At 41.1% G+C, this 21,463-nt stretch overlaps 1 protein-coding gene across 2 annotated transcripts; it reads left to right on the plus strand.

Moving 5' to 3' along the window:
* Positions 1-2,005: 2,005 nt before the first annotated feature.
* On the plus strand, positions 2,006-19,956 carry IRF6 (interferon regulatory factor 6). 2 transcript variants are annotated; one of them, XM_088475432.1, is made up of 8 exons: positions 2,006-2,388; positions 5,686-5,862; positions 7,298-7,502; positions 9,089-9,205; positions 10,846-10,992; positions 11,417-11,809; positions 12,184-12,302; positions 19,068-19,956. In XM_088475432.1, exons 2-8 carry the CDS (start codon positions 5,689-5,691, stop codon positions 19,326-19,328), a joined length of 1,416 nt encoding a protein of 471 aa, XP_088331558.1. In that variant the 5' UTR covers positions 2,006-2,388; positions 5,686-5,688; the 3' UTR covers positions 19,329-19,956. The 2 variants fall into 2 exon arrangements, with proteins under 2 accessions (XP_088331558.1, XP_088331559.1); XM_088475433.1 differs by having other exon boundaries at positions 2,010-2,388; positions 9,089-9,199; positions 19,068-19,955.
* Positions 19,957-21,463: the final 1,507 nt, after the last annotated feature.

Consider the following 21,463-nt stretch of genomic DNA (forward strand, 5'->3'; position numbering starts at 1 on the left):
GTAATGCCCCAGTAGTAATGCTCCCCCCTGAGTAATGCCCCCACCAGTAATGCTCCCAGTAGTAATGCCTCCCCCCTCCCCGAGTAATGCCCCAGGTGTAATGCTTCCACCCCGAGTAATGTCCCCTGTAGTAATGCCCCCCGCCAGTAATGCCCCCAATAGGCCGCTTGCACTAAAAAAAATAAAAATAAAGCTCATACTTACCTTAAGCTAAGCCTCGCATCCGCTGCAGTCCGCTCGGCTGCTCCTCTGCACTATGGCAGAGACGTCATGACGTCTCTCCCTTAGTGCACTGCGTTAGCCGGAAGCTGGAGCTCACGTGAGCTCAAGCCTCCGGCTGCCGCTGGTAAATGGAGCCTCCCTGCGGCGCCGGGGTTAGATTGGCTGGAAAAGGCGGAACTGGTTCCGTCTCCTCCGGTCCACTTTAACCCCGATGGGTGTGGAGGCCCAGGGACGATCGCCCTTGTCGCCCCCCCCCCCCTGTTAATCCAGCCCTGAGCGGGAACGGGTCTCACTGAAGTTAAGTATTGCACAACTGTGCTGCACTGTACACAGTGAGAACTGCTTACTAGCCCGGCAGTGACATCATCCTACCGGCGTGTTGCTGTACAGGAGGAGAGCTCAGGAAAATACTTCTCTCCAACACCCACCCTTGCTCAAGGTTGTGTACGGACACATAAAAATATTGACACTTAAGGATTTGTTAGCAAAGTCCGCCTGTAACCAAAGACGGATTGGGTACAGGATGCCGGCACTCGGGATCCCGGCAGTCAGAATCCCGACATTGGCAACCCAACAGGTTTAGGATATCGACACTTGTCGGTCAGTATGCTAACCCTCACCCTACTGTAACCCTCCCTCCTCTGTGCCTGAACCTAACCTCCCCCTCCCTGCACCCTAAACCTAACCTAAGCCTAACCCTCCCCCTAACCCCAATACTTAACGTCAGGATGCCATTGATCAGGATGACGCAGCCAGGATTCTGACAGGTGTCGGGATTCCGGCACCGGCACCCCGACTGTCAGGATATTGAATGGTTCCCTCAAAGACATTAGGTGTTATGCCTGAGGTTCCCAAACTCGGTCCTCAAGGCACCCTAACATTCCAGGTTTTAAAGATATCCATGATTGATCACAGGTGGCTTATTTAGTACCTCAGTCAATTTGATTTAACCACCTGTGATCAGACATGGTTATCTCTAAAACCTGAACTGTTGAAGTGCCTTAAGGACCGCTTTTGGGAACCTCTGTGTTATGCAATAAAAACACTGATATAGGGTCATAGAGAGCATTCGGGAAGGGCCAGGGAAGAGATAGGGTATGCCAGGAGATGCTTGGGATAAAAGAGGAAGCCACAAGTGAGAATGATAATAGACAGGAAAATTGACAGACCCAAACAGCGCCCCCTGCCCTGCGGTGCAGTGCCATGGCACTGGTCGCACTACCCTAGTTACGGCCCTGCCGCAGTTAACCCTGTGAATACCACTGTTACCAAATAAACCTACCATCCTTGTTAAGGACATCTGTGTGGACGAACCTCCTTTTCACTTTCTGCTGACATCTATTGTGACCAAACATGTTCTACCAATATCACTTTGTTGCCTACATTATTGTTTTTTTTTCCCCATTAATAAATTTTTTGTTGTCTTATTAATTGAATGTCATTTCTTTCATTGTTATGCTTATTTTACATTGAGCTGTTTTGTTATTCTTGTAGTATGTTAAACATCGCAGAAGTCACATGTCTTCTAAATTCACCACACTGGTGTTCCTGTCATAGAAATATGTAAAAGATTCTTTTTGGTCACCTATGTTTCCATAGAGTAACTACAATAGATTATAACATCGAGGGAGACAGTGCCTTCTGTTACAGCAGTACAGTGTAAGTACACACGGCTGAGAAATGACATAGAGGCACACAGTGCTCTCTGTTACAAGTTACACCAGTACAGTGTATGTATATGGCTGTACACTCCTACAGACACTACCACACCTGAGTCATGCTGTATGTGTACAAGGGATGATAGACAGAGCAGCCGGCAGCCGCCGCGGGCTAAGGTGTGTCCTGTTGCTGCCCCGGGCCACGTGACGTCAGCAGTACCTGAGCCAAGCAGGCAGGAAGCGGCGGCGGGGGCAGGAGCGGGCAATTAGCACAGGAATCACCGGGAGGAGGAGGAGGAGGAGCAGCAACAGCAGGAGAGGAAAGGAGAAGAGAAGGTTATCAGCTCCGGAGGAGTCTCATTACCTTTCGTGTCCTACAGAGAGCTGTGAGCAGCCCCGGAGAGCCCAGGTGCGGGAGGAGGCTCACACTGTATTTCCCGGCGGCTGGTGTCCTTAGGAGGAGCTCCTGCTCTCAGGACCAGCTGCCATATTGCAGTTTCGGTGTAAGGTGTGTTCTGTGATCAGTGTTATTATTATTGTGTGATCTTGTTTCCTGGTTGTTATGGCTTCGCCATGTTTATACTAAAGAGCCCTAGTTATTAGTACAATGTACATGCAGCTGGTTTATAGTCTATAGTTTCTCTATTACTTATATTGTCCCTTTCATGGGGATATAGAGAACACGAAACTTCAGCTGTGTTACTTGACATTTAACAACTTTCACAACAGATCTGTGAGGTTTATGTATTTGATGGATATATGTTTCCTCCACCATTTGGATTCGTATATATTTGACATTCCATGTTTTAATATAGCTATGAATATTGATAAAATAATTGCTGGGAGAATGTATTATGGTGGTTATGTCAATGTTTTGTTGTTGTTAGAGTAAATACATGAATATTGTTGTTAAAATTAGGGATTCTCATTTTAATATTTTGTTTTGATCTTTATTATTTTTGTACCAAAACTATTGTCTGTTAATGGTTTTCTAGTACATTGAGTAATATATTCCATTTTGCATCTAGATAAAAGCCTTTAAGGTGAACATTCTTTATAAAACTTAAGTTTTGTATACCCCCCTGGATTCATATTGTCACCATGTCCTTGTAAAAGATCATCTCACACACCCTATGTTTTCACTGTACAGTTACTTTCTGAGCTTCCGGCCTTTTTTACTTTTCAGTTGTAAATTGAGCTGCTTCAATGCAGAGATAATATAGGTACAGAATGTTTTTAGCTGTGTTGGCCCACAGTTATTGCTTGTGATTTTATTGGATAGAAAAATGGCATCCATTTTGTAACTTGGTGTACTTGATAATCGATTTTGTGTGAAGGAGATTGGTGCACATTGTTTATACTTTCTGGGCACGCACATGAAATACAGTTGTCTTCAAACTTTGGGTGAATATGTATTTGCTCAATCTTTTCCACTAAAATCCATTGTGTGCCACTTAATCAGTGCTGATTGCATATTGTCACATAATATAATTGCATTGTGAGATGAACCTGTTTTGTATACAGTTACCTTCTAGTCCCAGATTACACAGGTGGTGTTAGTTAATGGTTACATTTGCCAATAAGCAAATAATCAAAGTGGACCAAAGTTCCTTTTATAGATTTTCTTAAATCGTTACATTAGACAAGCCCATAAAAAATTGGGAAAATTACATAATGACGGGAATTTCTAATCTGCCATGTTTAAATGCTTAATCTAGCTGTTGGCAAATATGTAGAGGAAATAAACATATTTTAAATACAATTGTTGACAAATGTTTTAGTGTGCTGTTTGCACACAGCCTATTATAACTCTTGTTTAATTTTGCCATGTAAATCGGAGAATGTTTCTGCCCTTCCTTTTTACTTTACAACCTGTATATACTGTACATACTTGGCTGTCTCTCTCCACTAGGGATAGGTCATGTTCTATACCATATTAAAAAAGTGTTGTAATTAAAGGCAAATGCATGACATATCTAAATCACTATTTAAGATTCCAATATTAGACTAAGAACATACATCCATATATCCCACATAGCTCTTCAAGTAAATCAGGTACCAATACATTTTCATTAATTAACTGGGTACTAAAGGCACTGTTCTCGTTCTCTCTCGTTCTCTGTCTCTCGTTCTCTGTCTCTCGTTCTCTGTCTCTCGTTCTCTGTCTCTCGTTCTCTGTCTCTCGTTCTCTGTCTCTCGTTCTCTGTCTCTCGTTCTCTGTCTCTCGTTCTCTGTCTGTCTCTCTCTCTCTCTCTCTCTCATCTATATATTTTAAACACACACAGCAATATGGTATTGTAAATAATGTTTCGAATGAATGGTAGATATTTAACCTCTTGTCATATATGTTTGAATACTTGTCTGTGTTTCCAGTGATGGCCTATATCTATGTGCATGCATATGTAATTAGCAATACACATTTAATTTTGTTTTCAAAAAGTTATGGTTATTGAATTGTTGTACATACACTTAATTGCCACTTGCTTTTCGTCTTTCTCACAATTAAAACATCAAAGTGCATTGATACCTGATTTGCCCACCTTCCATCTGTTTTTTTTTTCGAGTTTCTCTGTTTCAACCTGTAGTTGTTACTTGTTACCAGTGTGTAATCATTCAGTAGGTAGTCACATGTTTTTTCAAGCATAACTATTGTGCAACTTGATCACACATGACCTGCAATATTTCATATAAAATTGTTGGTCTAGACAATAACATTTAAGTAAAACAATAAAAAAGAAAAATATGTAGTGTACTAATTTACTTAGGGTTATTATATGTATGATTTTTAAAATATTTACTTGTCTTGTCTTTGCTTAAATGTTACTTTAGGAATCTTAAAATCTTAATGTATCTTTTTTTTTTTTTTTCCCCTGTTTAAAAATATTTATAATTATTTGAAGATTAAATTGCTTCACAATTTCATTTTGCTCTAACAGAGCCAAAGTTATTTAGAGGGGGGAAGTCAATTGTTTCCTTGGGTGTCCGTTAGTAACTTGAGGTGACGAGCAGAAATATCCAAAAAATCAGTGGACTCCCTAACCCGAATTTTAGACTGGTATAGCAGCTAAACCTAGTACTTCTGGACGCGGCCAGTGCGATTATTAAAGGTGGCGCTACTGCTGGAGGAGTATGGACAGAAGTATCAGACAGAATGGACACTTTTTGTCCTATGCTGTACTATCAAATCTGGTTAAAATTAAACTGCACGTAAAATCTGAACTTTCGATGCGACTAGTTTCCTTCCGAGAAAACATTGCGTACGCACTTTTACAATACCACATGTATGGGTCGGGAATCAAAAGAATGGTCTGCCGATTGTATAGGTGTGTACCTAGCTTTATGTACCCTATGTGATCATATTCCAAACTGGGGCTATCACTTGATATATCACTGTTTATATGTGGTAATGTCACATTAAATGTGACGGGTAAACTTCTGTTGGCATACCTGCTTTTATTTATTTATTTTAACTTTGTTCTCATTTATTTCATGATTCTTAGAAATGACAGTGAAATGGTGCCCCTACTTGGATGGTTTGATTAATTGAATTGTATATGTTTGTTTCATGGGTTACAGGTCAGTCATTGTAGAAGGTGCCCTGGAAATCATGAGTGTCCTAAATGTTTGTTCGATGACCAGTCTAAAAGGAATCTGTAAATAGTAGAGCTACATTATGTGAACCAGGAAGAGACTGTTACCTCTTTAATAACCTATTCTTACTGACTAATGATGTTCTAGAACATTCCAAAAAAGGAATTCCATCTTTAAACCTCCTGTTTAACTGCTTGTATATGGTTTCTTTTAGATAATGGCACTTCATCCTCGTCGCGTTCGTCTAAAGCCATGGCTGGTGGCTCAGGTGGACAGTGGGATGTATCCAGGGCTTGTATGGATGGACAGGGAGGCAAAGAGGTTTCAGATCCCATGGAAACATGCAACACGCCACAGCCCTCAGCACGAAGAGGAAAGCACCATCTTCAAGGTAGATAATACAATGGCTAATTTAAATATGCAGCAATATCCTTTATTGTACAAGTGCCATATGCATTCAATGATACTTACAAACTCTAATTGCTTTGTGTTTAAAGGGCCATCAAAGTTAATATGAGATCTTATTTTGTGATTTCAGGAAAGTATAAGCAAACTTATTTATCCTTGCTAGAGATAATCTAACTATTTTTCAGTTATCCCCCATAAATGTTCTCCTCTGTATCATGCAGAAAACACATCTATATTAATTAATTCTAGCTGAGTATTGTGGTACCTCTTCCACTTCATTAGTTCTCTCTTGATTTTCTGTTCTGTTCCCTTTATAAATGACAAATCCCCTTTTGAGTGACAACTCTCTATTAATACTCTGTCACCTTTGACAGTCTCGGAATGGGCTACTCTTTTAGTCTGAGTATGTTCTTTAAGTGTTTACCCAGACACCATTTATCAGATCTCCTATTTGGGTTTACCATAACCTTTACAAACTGATCCCTAAACACGCATACATATGTCTAATCTGTAATTGGGTTACAGAAAAATGAAAACAAAGAACAATTGCTACAACTGTTTAGAGTACAGTGGATTAGTGACATACATTAAAAACATCCTAAACTGATTTTTAAAAACTTGTTTACTCTAACATTCACACTATCTAAATGTTATTGTCATTATACCTATTGCCATGTTTATAGCCATAGTAACTGTCTAGACTAGACCAAACTGGATGGATCCGCAGGTGAGAGCTAGTAATGGTACAATAGCATAACCATGCAGCCATCAACTGACAACATTTTTGTATTTGAGAGATTAAAAGCAATGACATTTTAATTGGGCAGATTTGTGTTATCAAACAAATCTATACATAAAAGATTTATGGCTAAATCCTTCTAAAGCGTGTTGATTGACTCAATTTCTGTATGTACAGTATAAATCTAACCATACATAATGTAACTTGACATTGTGCACTATTACTGGGCAACAGAATCCGTATCCATTTTAGTCACACCTGTAAATATCTAAATTGGACATAATCCAAATGTTCAGGGTTCCAAACAACCACAAAAATTGTCTCATTATCCAGATGACCGAAAATATGGCTAAATTATTACCGCCAACAGTCTGACCTCCCTTACAGTCTGCAATGTAGTAGACAGTGACTCTCACATTTAGTAGGCCACATTAAATGATCAGCCTGAAGGTGGAGCTTCAGGGTCTGCCTATGCTTGGCTGGATGCACAGTGATACACTGTTGTCATCCAACACTTTCCTAAGTTGGAAAGTTCATCTTTTTTAAATGGCAGTAGGCTGAAATTTAGAGCTAATGCTAGTAAATCATTATTATTGGTATAACTTTTATTTTAGCTACAGGACTTTTTGCAGCTAATACTTGTAAAAAAATGATTGATTGCAGACCAATATTTTTTCAGGCATGGGCTGTGGAGACTGGCAAATATCAAGAAGGTGCTGATGATCCCGATCCAGCAAAGTGGAAAGCCCAGCTGCGCTGTGCACTTAATAAGAGTCGAGAATTTAAACTGATTTATGATGGAACAAAAGAGGTTCCTATGAACCCAGTTAAAATCTATGAGGTCTGTGACATTCCTCAATCCCAAGGATCCATTATCAACCCAGGTAAGAGTTATAATATCAAATCTAGAAAGCAAAACCTTTTAAAGACAAAAAAAATAAAGCATTAATATTTTTTTGGGAGAAATTTGAGTATCTTGGTCCCACACTTTTTGCGGTAAGTCTATAAAAAGTCCAAATACTGCAGTTTCTGCCCTTTATGTTAACTGAACTGCCTTAGCAGGACAGATGATTACTTTCCTCCTGTTGGAACAAAGGAGATGAAAGTGAAATGTTACAAGAAACAGTGTACAGCCTCATACTGTTAGGAGTGCCTTTTTAGTTCAGTTTATTAGGAGATATGAGGAAAACCTGTATAATGAGCACATTACATGCTTATAATTACCTCTTGTCTTAATCGGGTAATGGGAAAACCATAGATTCTGGGTGTGCTATTCATATTGTTGGCTTATAGCTCCCTTATATCTGTGACAGATTGTTGCAATTCCCCGATCCCCAGATGACTGGGTCGGGGTATTGGGGAAATACAACATGTTGGATTTCCAGGAGTTGCTGATCCCGACCTCATAATGATTAGGACCGTCAATGTGGGGATTTTTAACATAAATTTGACCCTGACAGATTGCCGATCATCCATGCCCATTTATGGAAAGGTGCTAGGTTTTTTTTTCCCATCATATCTGAGAAACATATGAATGCAATTTACCTGACTAAGGGCCTGATTCAGAGCCGCTCGTAAGCGGCCGCTCGTTCGTTCCGAGCGATGTTAGCCCAACTGCGCATGCGTACGGATCGTTATACGCATGCGCTAACCAGTCAGTGTGGCCGAAATTCATGTGCTCGCAAAATAGCGAATGCCTGCTATTTTGAGTGACAGAAAGAGGCGTATGTGGGTGGTAACAGGGGAAGGTGCTTGAAAATGGGGAGTGGAAATCAGAACGCAGGCGTGCTTAAAGGTCAAAACGGGCGTTTTATTGGTGTGCATATTTAAAACAGCAGCGTCATTGACCACGTCACTGGGTTATTTTATAGTCAGAACTGCTCGCAAAATTGTGGTAGCAAACACCAACCCCAAGAATAGCGAGCAGTTCATACCCTTGTCGATGTACTCGATTAATCTAATAAATAACGGACATGACGTAGGATGCGAGCGGCCAGGGGGCGTATTTTTCCAAAAAACGAACGCAAGTTTTGTTCGCTCATTCAGACATAGAGGCGTGAACAGACCGCAAACAGCGAACGGTTCATTTGAATAGCCACACCCTTGTTTTAGAACGAACGACCGTAAATAGCGAGTGGCTCTGAATGAGGGCCTAAGTCCTTTAGACTAGGAACTCTGCAAATTAGCCTAGAGATACTGTATGTACGCAGGGTTATTCCAGATAAGGGAATAAGATTTATTTTTTTTTTTTTTATGTGGCTCATACTATAGATGTATATCTAGATACTGAGGCCTTTTTCAAAGATTTCTTGATTGTGTCAAACAAAGACTCCTAGCGTTCTCTGGATATTACGAATTGTTGCCAGATATGATTTTATGTCACAGTTCAGTCTCTTATAAAAATGTTTTTTAATTGATATGCCATTTGGGCAGTCCTGTTGCCATTTATAATGCGCCTATTTGCTTGCAGGTTCTACTGGCTCATCTCGATGGGATGATGATGAATATGAAGAAGATGATATAAACCAATCTCAACTTCATGTCCCAATACAGGAGCCTTTCAATGGATTAACAATCAATGGTTTGTGTCAGTATATTTGTAAATTTAATTCACAATTGTAATCTCCCTAATTTGGGCAATGTTCTACGTTTAAACTTTAACTACTTTCTCCTTTTGGAAATTAACTTAATCAAAAAACAATAAACTCTCTTTTTTTTTTTTTTTAATCCTACTGACCTCTGTCTATCTAATCTATCCCTGCCCCATCTCAACCAGTGCAGGGTTTCAGTGGTAAGCCATGTTGGAGTAAAATGTTTACTCCATAGCAATGGGGAGGGGCAACCACTTGAGCTTGGTGGGTATGCATGCAAATGCACGTTTGATTTTGAGGTATTAAATCACTGTAGGTTTTCCTCTTGTGTGTATTTGTGTGCAGCCCAGTAGGAGTCCTGCAGTGTAACAGTAATTTGCCACTGACTTTCTTCTAGTATTAAAAATTCAACAGTGGAACAGGCATCCCAACCTTTCCACTCACGAATGCACTCATAGAAGTGGCGGTCCTGGCCGAGGTTCAGACCTCCTCTTGTTCCTTCAGCATACTGTACTTCAAAATCAGAAAAATCTTTATGCAAAAATTTAAGATAAATACAATTTGCACAAATGATGACTATTTTCTGGTGTGTTTATTTTTTAAATTTTATTTCCGTTAAACAAAGCTTTGTCTTTGTAAAACACTGAACCTATTTGCTCGTTATAAGCTTTGGACACCAACACAGTTTAGTAATGTTGTCCAGCCAGTCTTTCAAGGTTTAGGAATGATGTTGCTTATGTCAGAAATATGTAACCTGTGTTGGCCTTCAACATGCACTGTAATTGCTTCTGAAACTAAATCGTATGTATTGAAAGAAGCTATTTAATATTACTTGTTAATGTCACCAGTTTTCTTAATAATTAAAAGGTAAAGTTAGATTTTCAGTTTCCAAAAAAATCCAAGTATTTTGTTTATCAATTATGCTAAACTAGAGTCCAGGTGACCTGAAAGTAATCTGACTTAAACAGATATGTATAGATACTGAATATATTTTGGTGTCCTCCAATCATCATGTGATTGTTTACATAAAGATATTAGGCATCATCAGAGCCGTAACTAGACTTTTTGGTGCCCTGTGCCAGAGATGGTATTGCCCCCCCCCCCACACATTTTTTAAATAGGGACATAAGACGGGGCACCTGAAAAAGGGCAATGGCCTAATGGGGAAGGGCCAGGGAAGAGAGAGGGGCAGCCAGGAGTTGCTGGGGTTAAAAGAAGAGGAAGCTACAAATGAGAATGATAATAAACAGGAAAATTGACAGGCCCAAACAGTACACCCAGCAATGCGGTGCCCTTTGCCATGGCATGGCACAGATCGCACCACCCTAGCTACAGCCCTGGGCATCATATCCACTGGAATTAATAACAGCTAATTTGCTAATAATTTTAACAGTAGTTAAATGCATGTCAACAGGTATAATACTACAAACTCCATTCCGTCCCCTTGTTCTTATTGTCTGCATTAGCCTTGGGTAAAAGCATAAAAGGAGCTCCAGACACATGGGATTTCTGCCATAGAAATGAATACATAAAAATGTTCTTTGTGTGTGTGTATTAATATATATTGCAATGATTTTAAATGCATATAAAAATCTATTCTTGCATGCAATTTAAAAATCTAAATTTAACTTCTCAGATTCTCCCATGGGCCCAGCCAGTCTAGGTAGCTGTTCTCCAGAAGAGACCTGGCCAAAATCTGAGCCACAAGACATGGAGGTCCCTCAGACCCCAGGCCCTGCTGAGTTTTTCAGCTCTCCTGAGTTGTGGATCAGCTCCCTACCAAGTGAGTAAATCTTGTGCATGAATTAGAAACTGCACAAACTATCTACATGTGATCTAAAAGTGTGAAAATATATTTTATATCCATTGAAAATATTGTAAGTGCTCAGAATATTTAACCATGTTAATACAATATCTATGTGATCTAAATAAAACACTGAGAGTAAACCAGTTGTAATACAAAACAGTTAATTCAAAGAAGCCACCTCCTTTTAGGAGACCTCTGTTGGGCAGACTGCCCTACATGTACTTTGCAGGTTAGCTCTAGAAAGAGAAAAGGCGGTTGAAGTAACATATTGTACAAAAAAAAGCTTTCCTTTACTGTAAAAAATGCATATAGCAGCACAATGGATGACATTCTTAGTATAGCCTTTATTTTAACAATCTAGTATCTCAGTTCCTATTAGAATGTGTTTTTTATTTTGCAGTGACTGATTTGGAGATCCAGTTTCTGTACAGAGGGAAAGAGATGGGCCCAACTAACACAGTCAGCAACCCTCAAGGTTGCCGACTTTTCTATGGAGACCTAGGTCCAATGCCTAATCAAGAAGAGCTGTTTGGTCCTATCAGCCTTGAGCAGGTTCGATTCCCTGGTCCAGAGCCAATTGGTAACGAAAGGCAGAAATTGTACACTAGCCGCCTCCTAGATGTCATGGACAGGGGTCTTATCCTAGAAGTCAGCGGGCATGCCATCTATGCCATCAGGTTGTGCCAATGCAAGGTGTACTGGACAGGGCCATCTTCCCCCTGTCCAAATACACCAAATCTGATTGAAAGGCAGAAGAGGGTGAAACTATTCTGTCTGGAAACCTTTTTAAGTGGTGAGTTTTATTTTCACTAATGTAAAGATCATTTTATTGTAATTAGCTGTATGTCTAATTTTGTGTATCCATTTTATTTGAACTATATCACAATAATTGTCACGCATAGTTCATAAATATAAATACTTGAAATTCTTACATGCTTATATTAAAGTACATAGTTGCATCACATTTCTTGAGTTGTACACAGCACACTAAGTAAGTGTAAACTCATACAAACTGTAGATTACTGCATGAATGCTGAAAATTCACATTTGTCTATGCATTTGGAACATGCACCTTAAGTACTGAACATGCTTTGCCAATATACATCATAGCAGGTGTCCTTTCTCCCAGAGACCCTTTCATCTATATTTGTGTTTTTTTCTTAACAGAGTTGATTTCCCATCAGAGGGGGAGTGGAACCAAACAGCCTCCCTATGAAATCTACCTTTGCTTCGGAGAGGAGTGGCCTGATGGTAAACCAAAGGAGAGGAAACTGATAATTGTTCAGGTGAATTACTTAGACTTTGCTGTAAAAACTGTACATTTGACACACAAAAAATTGAAGTTAAAACTGGAAGCCGGAATGCTGCTAGGCATTTAAAGTGGCTTTCTAGCTATATCATCCTAGATGTCCAGCTATCTTTTTTTAAATTTTTTGTTATCTGTTTATATGGGTAAGAGATTTGATGAGGTTACATGCGTGACACACTGTACACCGTGCAAAGATGGGTGCGTAACATCATAATTAGTCTTATTTTACCTGCACTGGGTTTTCCTCATAACACATAGGAAATCTATGCCTTACTACCTAAAAAGCACTTGCAGGAACACAAAGCTCACCTACCCACTTAAAACAGATTAAACACTTGGCATGTATAATAAGGCTAAAGGCACTATAACATATGGCCTGACAGCCTTTGATTGGTCAGTGGTACATTTAAATTATTTTTTGTAACAATCAATATGGAAATGGTATTGAGTAGTATAAGATGTTGTGATTTAAGTGTAGCAAAAGCAAACACTTAGGATAGGATGCAAGTTTCCTAATACAGCCCATATGTCAAAATGGAGTAACGACTGAATAGAGTTCACTGTAAAATGCATAAAAGCATAGACCTCGTATATTAATGCAATACTAATAGACATGGACAGGCAACAATGCAGTGATAATGATATGATTGAAATTTAATAGCTACTTACAACCTGTGTCAAGCTAGAGCAGTGCTGTCTTTTATGTATCTGCGAGGTGGGCACTTTTGAAAATGCATAAAACACTGATAATAAGAACAATGATACCTATATCTGTCTGATGTGAGTAAAGTTCCTGTATTGGCAGGCAGTATGTGCAAAGTGTAGCGGTAGCCGGCGGCGGTGCATGTGCAGTCACACTGAGTATTTTTTGCAAAAATTACCCTGAGAACAGTGCAGAGATAATTCTCTGGGACAGCGCTTTCACTGCTCTATCCCTGCGTGTGATATTTGATACATACGTCCTTGCAATGTATTCAAATATCACATTGCGAATTTGGGCGATGCGGATTGTGATAACTATGCCCCGAAGAGTGGTAAAGTCTATTGTGTTGACTGGTGGCAAGATCTCACATTCAAAGTACTCTGGACCTCATTCAGAGGTGGTCGTTAGTTGCAAGCGGTCGCTCTGAATCAGGGCGGCCGCTTGCATCCTGAACGACCACCTCCTTGTCGATCGCTAAGCTGTGGATTAACACCCACAGCTCTAGCGACCGACATGGGTGATGGTCGCGATAGTCAAGTCCCTCGCGACCATCGGGGCTTACGACCAGACCCTAAGGTTGGGTCTGGGCACTTGTAAGCCCCAGGGAGCTCCCTGCTCTGATCGATCAGGAAGCTCCCCACTGACATCAGCAATGATGTCAGTGGGGCCGCCCCCAAACGGCAAGCGTTCCGGCGGGAACACCTCAGTTTGGGTAGGCACGCCCCCTGCCCGCCTCCCAAACGGGGCAAGCTGTCACTCACCATCGACAGCTCGACCCGCCTGCTGGGAGACCCCTAGCGACGGAGCGTCCATCGCTAACCGGGTCTCGCGCATGTGCACGATGGAGCCGGCTCTGTCGTGCGCATGCCCAGTGGGGCAACATCGAGTCGGTTGCGAGCGCTCAGCGCTTGCGACCGACTCTGAATGACCCCCTCTGTGTGTTTGGTCTTTCTCAACAGCTTCAGTGACCAAGTTCTGTGCAGTCTCTGTTTCTCTGGGTGGCATTAGGACTTCTAAACTGACAACAGGTTCCCATTGACTCTCTAGCTTTGATTTTTGTCAGGCTGTAATTAATTTCCTAACAGCCCTAGGTTGCTGGGAATTGTACTTTTTAACACCTGAGTATTACACTGTCCCTTACGGTCTGGAACTTTGCCCACCATATATGTAGAAGCGCTGAAATATTAATTTTTCTGCCAAAAACTTTTGAAGCTAGCAGCCTTGACCAAAAATTACAGCAAATGGCAACTGTGGACTGTTGAGCTTTTGCTAAAAGTTAATTGCAGAGTGAATATGCCTATTACGTATTTATAAGCACTCGTTGTTGGAGACACCATGCCCGTCCGATGTGATATTTTGTAAGTTAAATGTCAGCTGCATTGGACAGTGTATGCCCAGCCATGGCCGACTGACAGCAATTTCCTGTTCCTTCAAAGGGAGAGAAGGAGAAATGTCTCCTCCCCAGGGGAGGAGCACAGATATCGAGGCCGATACAATGTGAGATATCTGTGTATGCCCGTTATATCTGCTGGTGGGTGTCAGGCTGCCATATAAAATGTCTGTTGGTCTTACAGGCATTTTATCTGGCAGCGTATGCCCAGCATTATAATGCCCATGAGTAGAAACATATATGTTGTGTACTGAACTGTTTCTCAGCAGTGACAATAGGCACATCCGTCTGTGTCTTCCTAAGATGGAAAATCAGCCCGGGAAATGTCTGGAAGCAGCCTTAATAGGTGCGCAGTCTGTGGAGGGGGACAGAATACTCCCTCCTCCTAGGGCCTGATTCGAAGTCGGAGGCCTTCCTTGTGTCTTTTGCTGTAGTTACGTCTGACTATGCTAATGCCACTACAAAACAGGCATTATCAGGAGCAAACAAGCCTGTTAATAGAAAGCACGTGCCGCTATTTTCAAACCAGGAACCAGCTTCTAATATCCTCAGATGTACATGTGATTTTATCCTAACAAAACCATTTTGCTTTTAACATACTACACTATCTGCCCCCTTTTTTGTCTTGGATAGATAGATCGATATCTATCTATCATTATAAATGACCTTTAATGCGCTATATGCACTGTATATCAATAATATTATTGCTGTCAATATATCAGATTTCTTAAAAATAGTGGGCTGCTCTTCCCCAAAATAGGTCCTTCGCCAGTAGGACCAGAATGAATTGAATTTAAAGAACAAAAATTATAATTTTTTTTCTGCGGAGCGCCTAATTTTTCAATTTAATATAGTCCACTTTTCACTACTTATTATTTTTAGAAATATGATGAGTTTGTCAATTCTTAATCTTGTATCGCTTTCCCAGATACAATATATACTTTCCCGAGTACACCCAATAATATTTTAATATTCCATATACAATTAAAAAACAGTTTGATTGTCAATAAAACCATTGAAAAAACTTTTCTCACATAATACAAAATTCACCATTTCATAACAGGGGTTTTACCTAACAAAGATTTTGCTTATGTTTTTGCCTTCACATGGGCTAGCTTGTTATCAACCAATCAGGTTTATTTTGAACAACCGTATCGTCAAACGCTTTTCGTCGATATATTACTTTTTTAGGGGTATCTTTCGGTTCCAAAGATTATTCAAGATTAAGAATTGTCAAACTCTCATCATATTTATAGAAAATAATTAGTGAAAAGTGGACTATATTAAATTGAAAAATTAGGCGCTCCCCTGAGAAAAAGCATTTTAGTTTCTTCTAAGTGTGTGTGTGTGTGATGTAAAGAAGCAAAGGCACTCACAGGACTTATGACCAGAAGAATAATACTACACTAGGGTAGTTCTGTTCAAACGTTTCAGTTGATAGACTTTTGTCAAGAACACAGTCTATCAACTGAAACGTTTGAACAGAACTACCCTTGTGTAGTGTTATTCTTCTGGTCATAAGTTCTGTGAGTGCCTTTGCTTCTTTACATTCATGTATAGTATCTACTATTTCTACTACTACTGAGGGCACCTAGGCAAGTGTTATTGTATTCTGTGGTGTGCTGGCTCTGTGTATATCTATATAATCTCAAAGTGTGTGTGTGTGTTTGTGTAGACAGGTTGAGTCTCTCATATCCAAAATGCTTGGGACCAGGGTTATTTTGGATATTGGAATATTCCGTATTTTGGAATATTTGCATACCATAATGAAATATCTGTGGAATGCATTTGTTTTATATACAACTTATACTGTACACACGGCCTGCAGGTAATTTTATACAATATTTTTAATTTTGTGCCTTAAACAAAGTTTGTGTACATTGAACCATCAAAAAGCAAAGGTTTCACTATCTGTTATGCTAAAAATATTCCGTATTTCGGCTCAACCTGTGTGTGTGTGTGTGTGTGTATAGATAGATATAGATATTGTGAGGCGATCAAGTTAGGGGTGACCTCTCCTGGGGTAGATGGGCACTTCCAGACACACAGCAGTCATTAAACATCACACCAGTCCACGGTGTAAGTAGCTGAATCTAGTTTATTGTGCAGTAAAAATAGATCAAAAAAACACAATCCTAACCTGTCTGGGTTCTAACTACACAAATAGGATCCCTCTCTTAACTGTGGTAAGACCTAATGCCCCTACCACAAACATAGACATATGCACAGTTCTCACGGTCAGTACATCACAATGGGGTAGATGTATGAAAGCGGCACGTTAAGTGCCGCTATAACGCTTCCTGCTTTGCCTCTTTACCGAGGCGAAGTAGGAAGCACTACCGATGAGATGTAAGAACATCTCATCGGCAGGCGGGTGGGAGCGTTAACTCCCCCTCCGGCGCTACCCGCTAGAGACAGCAGCGCATCAGCCTAGTGCTGATGCGCTGTGTCTCTGTCCCGGCCGGCTCCACTGAGCATGCGTGGGATCTCGCAAGTATCGCGAGATCCCCGCGTGCAGCCTGGAGCTGGCAGCAGGAACAGCGCTGTCCCTGCTGTGGGGATAGGCTAGCGCCAGGCTGTAGCTGTCGATAACGACAGCTACAGCCGACCGAACGGTCATGTAGATAGCAGCGCCGATAATGACAGATGCGCATAGCGCTCCTGTCATTTACTGCCCAGACCCCCGATCATACATCGGGAAGAAGCGGTATCAGCGAACATATAACGTGCGCTGATACCGCTTCTAGACTTCATACATCTACCCCAATGTCTCTTAAGAAGCTTGTACAGGCTGTTTCCCCAGGTAGTGAGACCCCTAGAAAAATCCCTGACACACCTTTATCAGCCACAGGTGCAAGTACTAATTAGCATGTTCTCAGGCTGAAGACTCAAGATGGGCCTAATGGATAGAGCCCGCCCTCACTCGCCATCCATAGCCCTAGGAACCCTTAAGCTGGCCACACATCTAAAGATTTTCTGTCCAACCAGCCAGCTAGTTGATTGGTTGGAATGAAAATCTGGTAAGGTATGGGAGTAAATGATGAACAGCAATTTGCTCCTAAATGCCAGAAAACTGATGAAAATGGTCGTTCAGACAAGTTTGTTAAATGTTTGGTCTAAACAATTTGTTCAAACAACAGTTTTTGTCCATTTTCTGGCATTTGGGAGCAAATTGCTGATTGTCATTTGCTTTCATACCTTACCAGATTTTCATTCCAACCAATCAACTAGTTGGCTGGTTGGACAGATAATCTTTACGTGTGTACCCAGCTTCAGGGTATCTGGCTTTTACTAAAGCCCAAAATCTATCAAGTCTGTTTTGTAATCAGACATTTTCCTGGGGTTTTAATGCATATAAGTAAGGAACCTGGGACCAACATATCTCTCTTGTATAACCTAACAAGTGCTTTTGTTACAATATATAACTAGATTATGTAGCTTTTGCTGACAGTGTGACAGTCAGAGCACCAGTGCCAACCGCCCCTTATCTCCTGTGTTGTTGCTGGAGCCGCTGGGCACATGCAGCAGCTCCCCCTTGACCATTTCACTCATACTATACAATTAGTATGTGCAGAAGCACTGAATGCTGCCCTATCAAAGCTGAGCTTCAATAGCGGCAGTTATGAATCGGCAGGGCCGGCAACATAAATCCTGTTTCTGAGATGATCTTCGGGTCCTAGGCAGGTACAGGTCGTTTGAGAGTCTTCCTCACCTGTATGGTGGTTTCTCTGCAAAGGGGAACCTCTGAAGAAATTGATCCTTCCTTAGGCAGATGGTGACTATCATATAACAGAGATTCAAGTAGATAATACATATTTACAGGAGTTTTGGGGCAGAGCTCAGTGTGAACTTCCCTGTTCATACTGTTTTATATTCTTAAATTGTATTTGCTAATTTGGTATAACATTTATATCAGTAATATGGTTTCCTTAGAATTAGTGTCTTAATGAAGATTACTGTCCCTGAGCCTTTCCTTCTACTCATTTCCCTGTGCCTCTCCAGCCTCACCCTAACCCCCGATCTCTCCAGTTCCAGCATCCTTTGATCTCACCAGCCCCCTATTATCTCCCCAGTGTCTATCCAGATTCCTTTTGTCTGTTTAGTTCTCCAGTTTCTCTCCAGCTCCCATTTTTCTTTCTAGCTCCAGCCTCCTTTTGTCACTCCAGCCCCCCTTGTGTCGCCTTCGCTCCAACCCCCCCAGTGTCTCTCCAGTACCCTAAATCCCTCCGGCTCCAGCCCACTGTCACTTACCTTATATCTGCATCTTCCGGCTGCTGGGCAGCTGGTCCTCACACCACTGCTCCTCTCTGCTTCTCAACGGAGTGACGTTATGATGCCACATGTGGTGCGCAGCACTAAACAATACAAACTTTAGTCCACTGGCCTCTAGTGTTGGAAGGGGAATGCCCCTGTAGCTGGGGTCTATAAATTAGTCCAGGCTGCCAGGGGCTGTGGTGAGCCACTGTGAAGAACTAAATACATTTAGTGATCAAGAACTATACATTCTATTTTAGCTATGTCGTATGAATCTTTTCCTTCTAAGTCTCCAGTTGCCTTTTTATAATGAATATTATTATTTTTATCTGTTTTTAATTTCCTCTGCGATGACACTTGTCACATTTTGAAAAATATAATCCTTTTGTTCACAGATCATTCCAGTGGTGGCTCGGATGATTCTTGAGATGTTTTCTGGAGATGTCACTCGTTCCTTTGAAAGTGGAAGCGTTCGCTTGCAAATTTCTGTTCCTGATATCAAAGACAACATTGTTGCCCACCTCAAGCAGCTTTACCGCCTTCTACAGAACCACCAAGGTCCAGATGCTTGGCCACTACTGCAGCAGGGAAACATGCAGCCACCAATTCTACAAGCAGCAAACCTTCACATGGCTCAGGCACTGCAAGCTCAGTGATGCAATAAGATATAACTTTGGGAAGACTGTCCAAGAAGAATGAGCTAGTGTTCTATGCTACAGTTGGATTACTAGGGCATAGATTACTCTGACTTTTATTTGCAGTTTAAAAGATGTACTCCAAGATCTTCCTTAGTGCTGGACAACAGAATAGTGCTGGATATTAATGGAGCCAACTTTAGCCTACCTTTTTATCTGTGCATAAGTCAAACCGTACTTACCTTATGCTTGTACTAGCACCTTCCCAAATATCTACAGTAGAAAGAGTTTTTTATATTTCTTTATTTTTATTTTAATGACCTTTGTTTAATTCAAATTTTTTGTTTATCTATACAGACTGAAACTTCGGTAAAATATATGCATTATTTGCCTGGAGAAAGCTGGAATTTCTTTGGCATATGCAGCAACAGTCTTTTTTGCATATTTTAGCATCCTCTAAAGTAGTTGATACTTATTTATTATTTTAATGCGTTATCAACATTTATCTTCTAATTGTCAAATATGCAAATTAAATGAGTTATGTTAAATTCATTGCTGTTATTAGCTTTCCTGCAAAACCTGCTTTTGTACAAAAAATTTCTTCCATGCCATTCTTATTTGCCTTTTTAATATATGTATTTTTTGTAAAAAGTAAAATTTCCTATTGCTAATGCAGATGTTGTCATTTTTATTTTTAGCTACTGCTTAGGGATACACTTTCATACAAAATCTTAAAGGAATGCAGGGATGTAAGAGTGCATTGTCTGGCACCACCCTAGTTGATGGGTGCAGCAGTTGGGGTCAGAGCCACTGTAAGCAAGAAGGGGGAGGTGATGGTATAAATATGGAAAGGAAGTTCTACAAGGGAAGAGGGCCCTGCTCATGAGATCTTACAACCTGTAGGGGAGGGGCAGACGGACATGGGCAATACAGAAGGGTGAAGCAGTGTGCAAGGAATAACAGTGGCTTGGGATGAGATCTTGTAGGCTTTGATAAATAAGTTTAGAGAGCCCATTTGAAGCTTTTCAGAGAGGTGGGAAGTTTAATAGGGAGAGGGAGGGAGTTCCATTAGTGGAAAAAAATTAGAACATATACAGACTAGGGGCCTGCTTAGAGATGGACAGTATTGCACAGGCGCAAGAATGTGGCTGTGCAATACCGTCCAACTGAAATGCAGCAGTAGGTATTTGTATGAAATAGAAAGCTGCTTGCTGCACCTGCCAACCGAGTGCATCATCCGTAGACGCTGCCTGGAATTACCACGATGACCATTGGTAGTGATGCTTGCTCCTTTTTGCCAGGCTGCATAAGCTGAGACTTAATCAGCCTGGCAGTTCTTGGCAGCTTGCGAGGCCAGTAAATCTGCATCCACCTGGCTTCATCTCTCTCGGAACATGCCCCCCATTTCCAGGAATGCCCCCGCTTCACCCCCAAATGCCGAAGCATGTCAATCAGGCTGCGGCATGCAGAGAATTTGAGTGAACTAGTAGATGGATGGCTGCACACACATAGCCCTCCCACCATCGGAGATGTATGCTAACCATTGGGTTAGCGTATATCACTGAATGAGACCCTAGGTTGACAAAGGAGGTGGAAACGTGAGACAAAGTATAAACAGGAGCCCTGCTTATGAGAACCAATTTAAGAGAGAGAGCACAATGCAATCTTCCAACGTCTGTAAAAGCTCAACATGAAGAGAAATTTCATCTTCCAATATAATGGTCCCAAGCATACATCCAAGTCAACTAAGATATGCCTTCAAAAAAGGGAAATTTAAGTCTTGGAATGGCCTACACACCTCAATTCAGCTGAAAACCTTATGCAGAAGCTTCTCCGTCTGACCTGTACAGATATATTCAATTGTACGAATTTTGGGCCCTATTCAGAGATGGACAGAATTGCAGAGCTGCACACAGGCGACTGTGCAATTCCGTCCATCTCAAATGCAGCAGGAGATGTCTGTAGGAAACTGACACTTCCTTGCTGCATCTGCGATCCCAGCGCTGTGACTGATGTACCAGCCTGGGATCACCATCGCAACCATCATGAATGATGGTCGCAATGGTTGTTCATTTGGCCAGGCTTAGGTAGCTGAAGTTTACTGCAGACTGGCCGGGCCCTGTTTCCTGGAATGGTGGCCAGCTGCACCCCCACAC

This window comes from Taudactylus pleione, unplaced genomic scaffold, assembly GCF_031769625.1.
Source record: "Taudactylus pleione unplaced genomic scaffold, aTauple2 ptg000172l, whole genome shotgun sequence".
In the NCBI taxonomy this organism is placed as follows: Eukaryota; Metazoa; Chordata; class Amphibia; order Anura; family Myobatrachidae; genus Taudactylus; species Taudactylus pleione.

What these genes read in the sequence shown, in the direction of transcription:
- IRF6 (XM_088475432.1), top strand. Translation starts at nt 5,689, where the DNA reads ATGGCACTTCATCCTCGTCGCGTTCGTCTAAAGCCATGGCTGGTGGCT. An exon ending in ATTAACAATCAATGGTTTGT is followed by an intron (nt 9,206 to 10,845) that starts GTCAGTATATTT and finishes TTAACTTCTCAG; the next exon opens with ATTCTCCCATGGGCCCAGCC. An exon ending in GGAAACTGATAATTGTTCAG is followed by an intron (nt 12,303 to 19,067) that starts GTGAATTACTTA and finishes TTTTGTTCACAG; the next exon opens with ATCATTCCAGTGGTGGCTCG.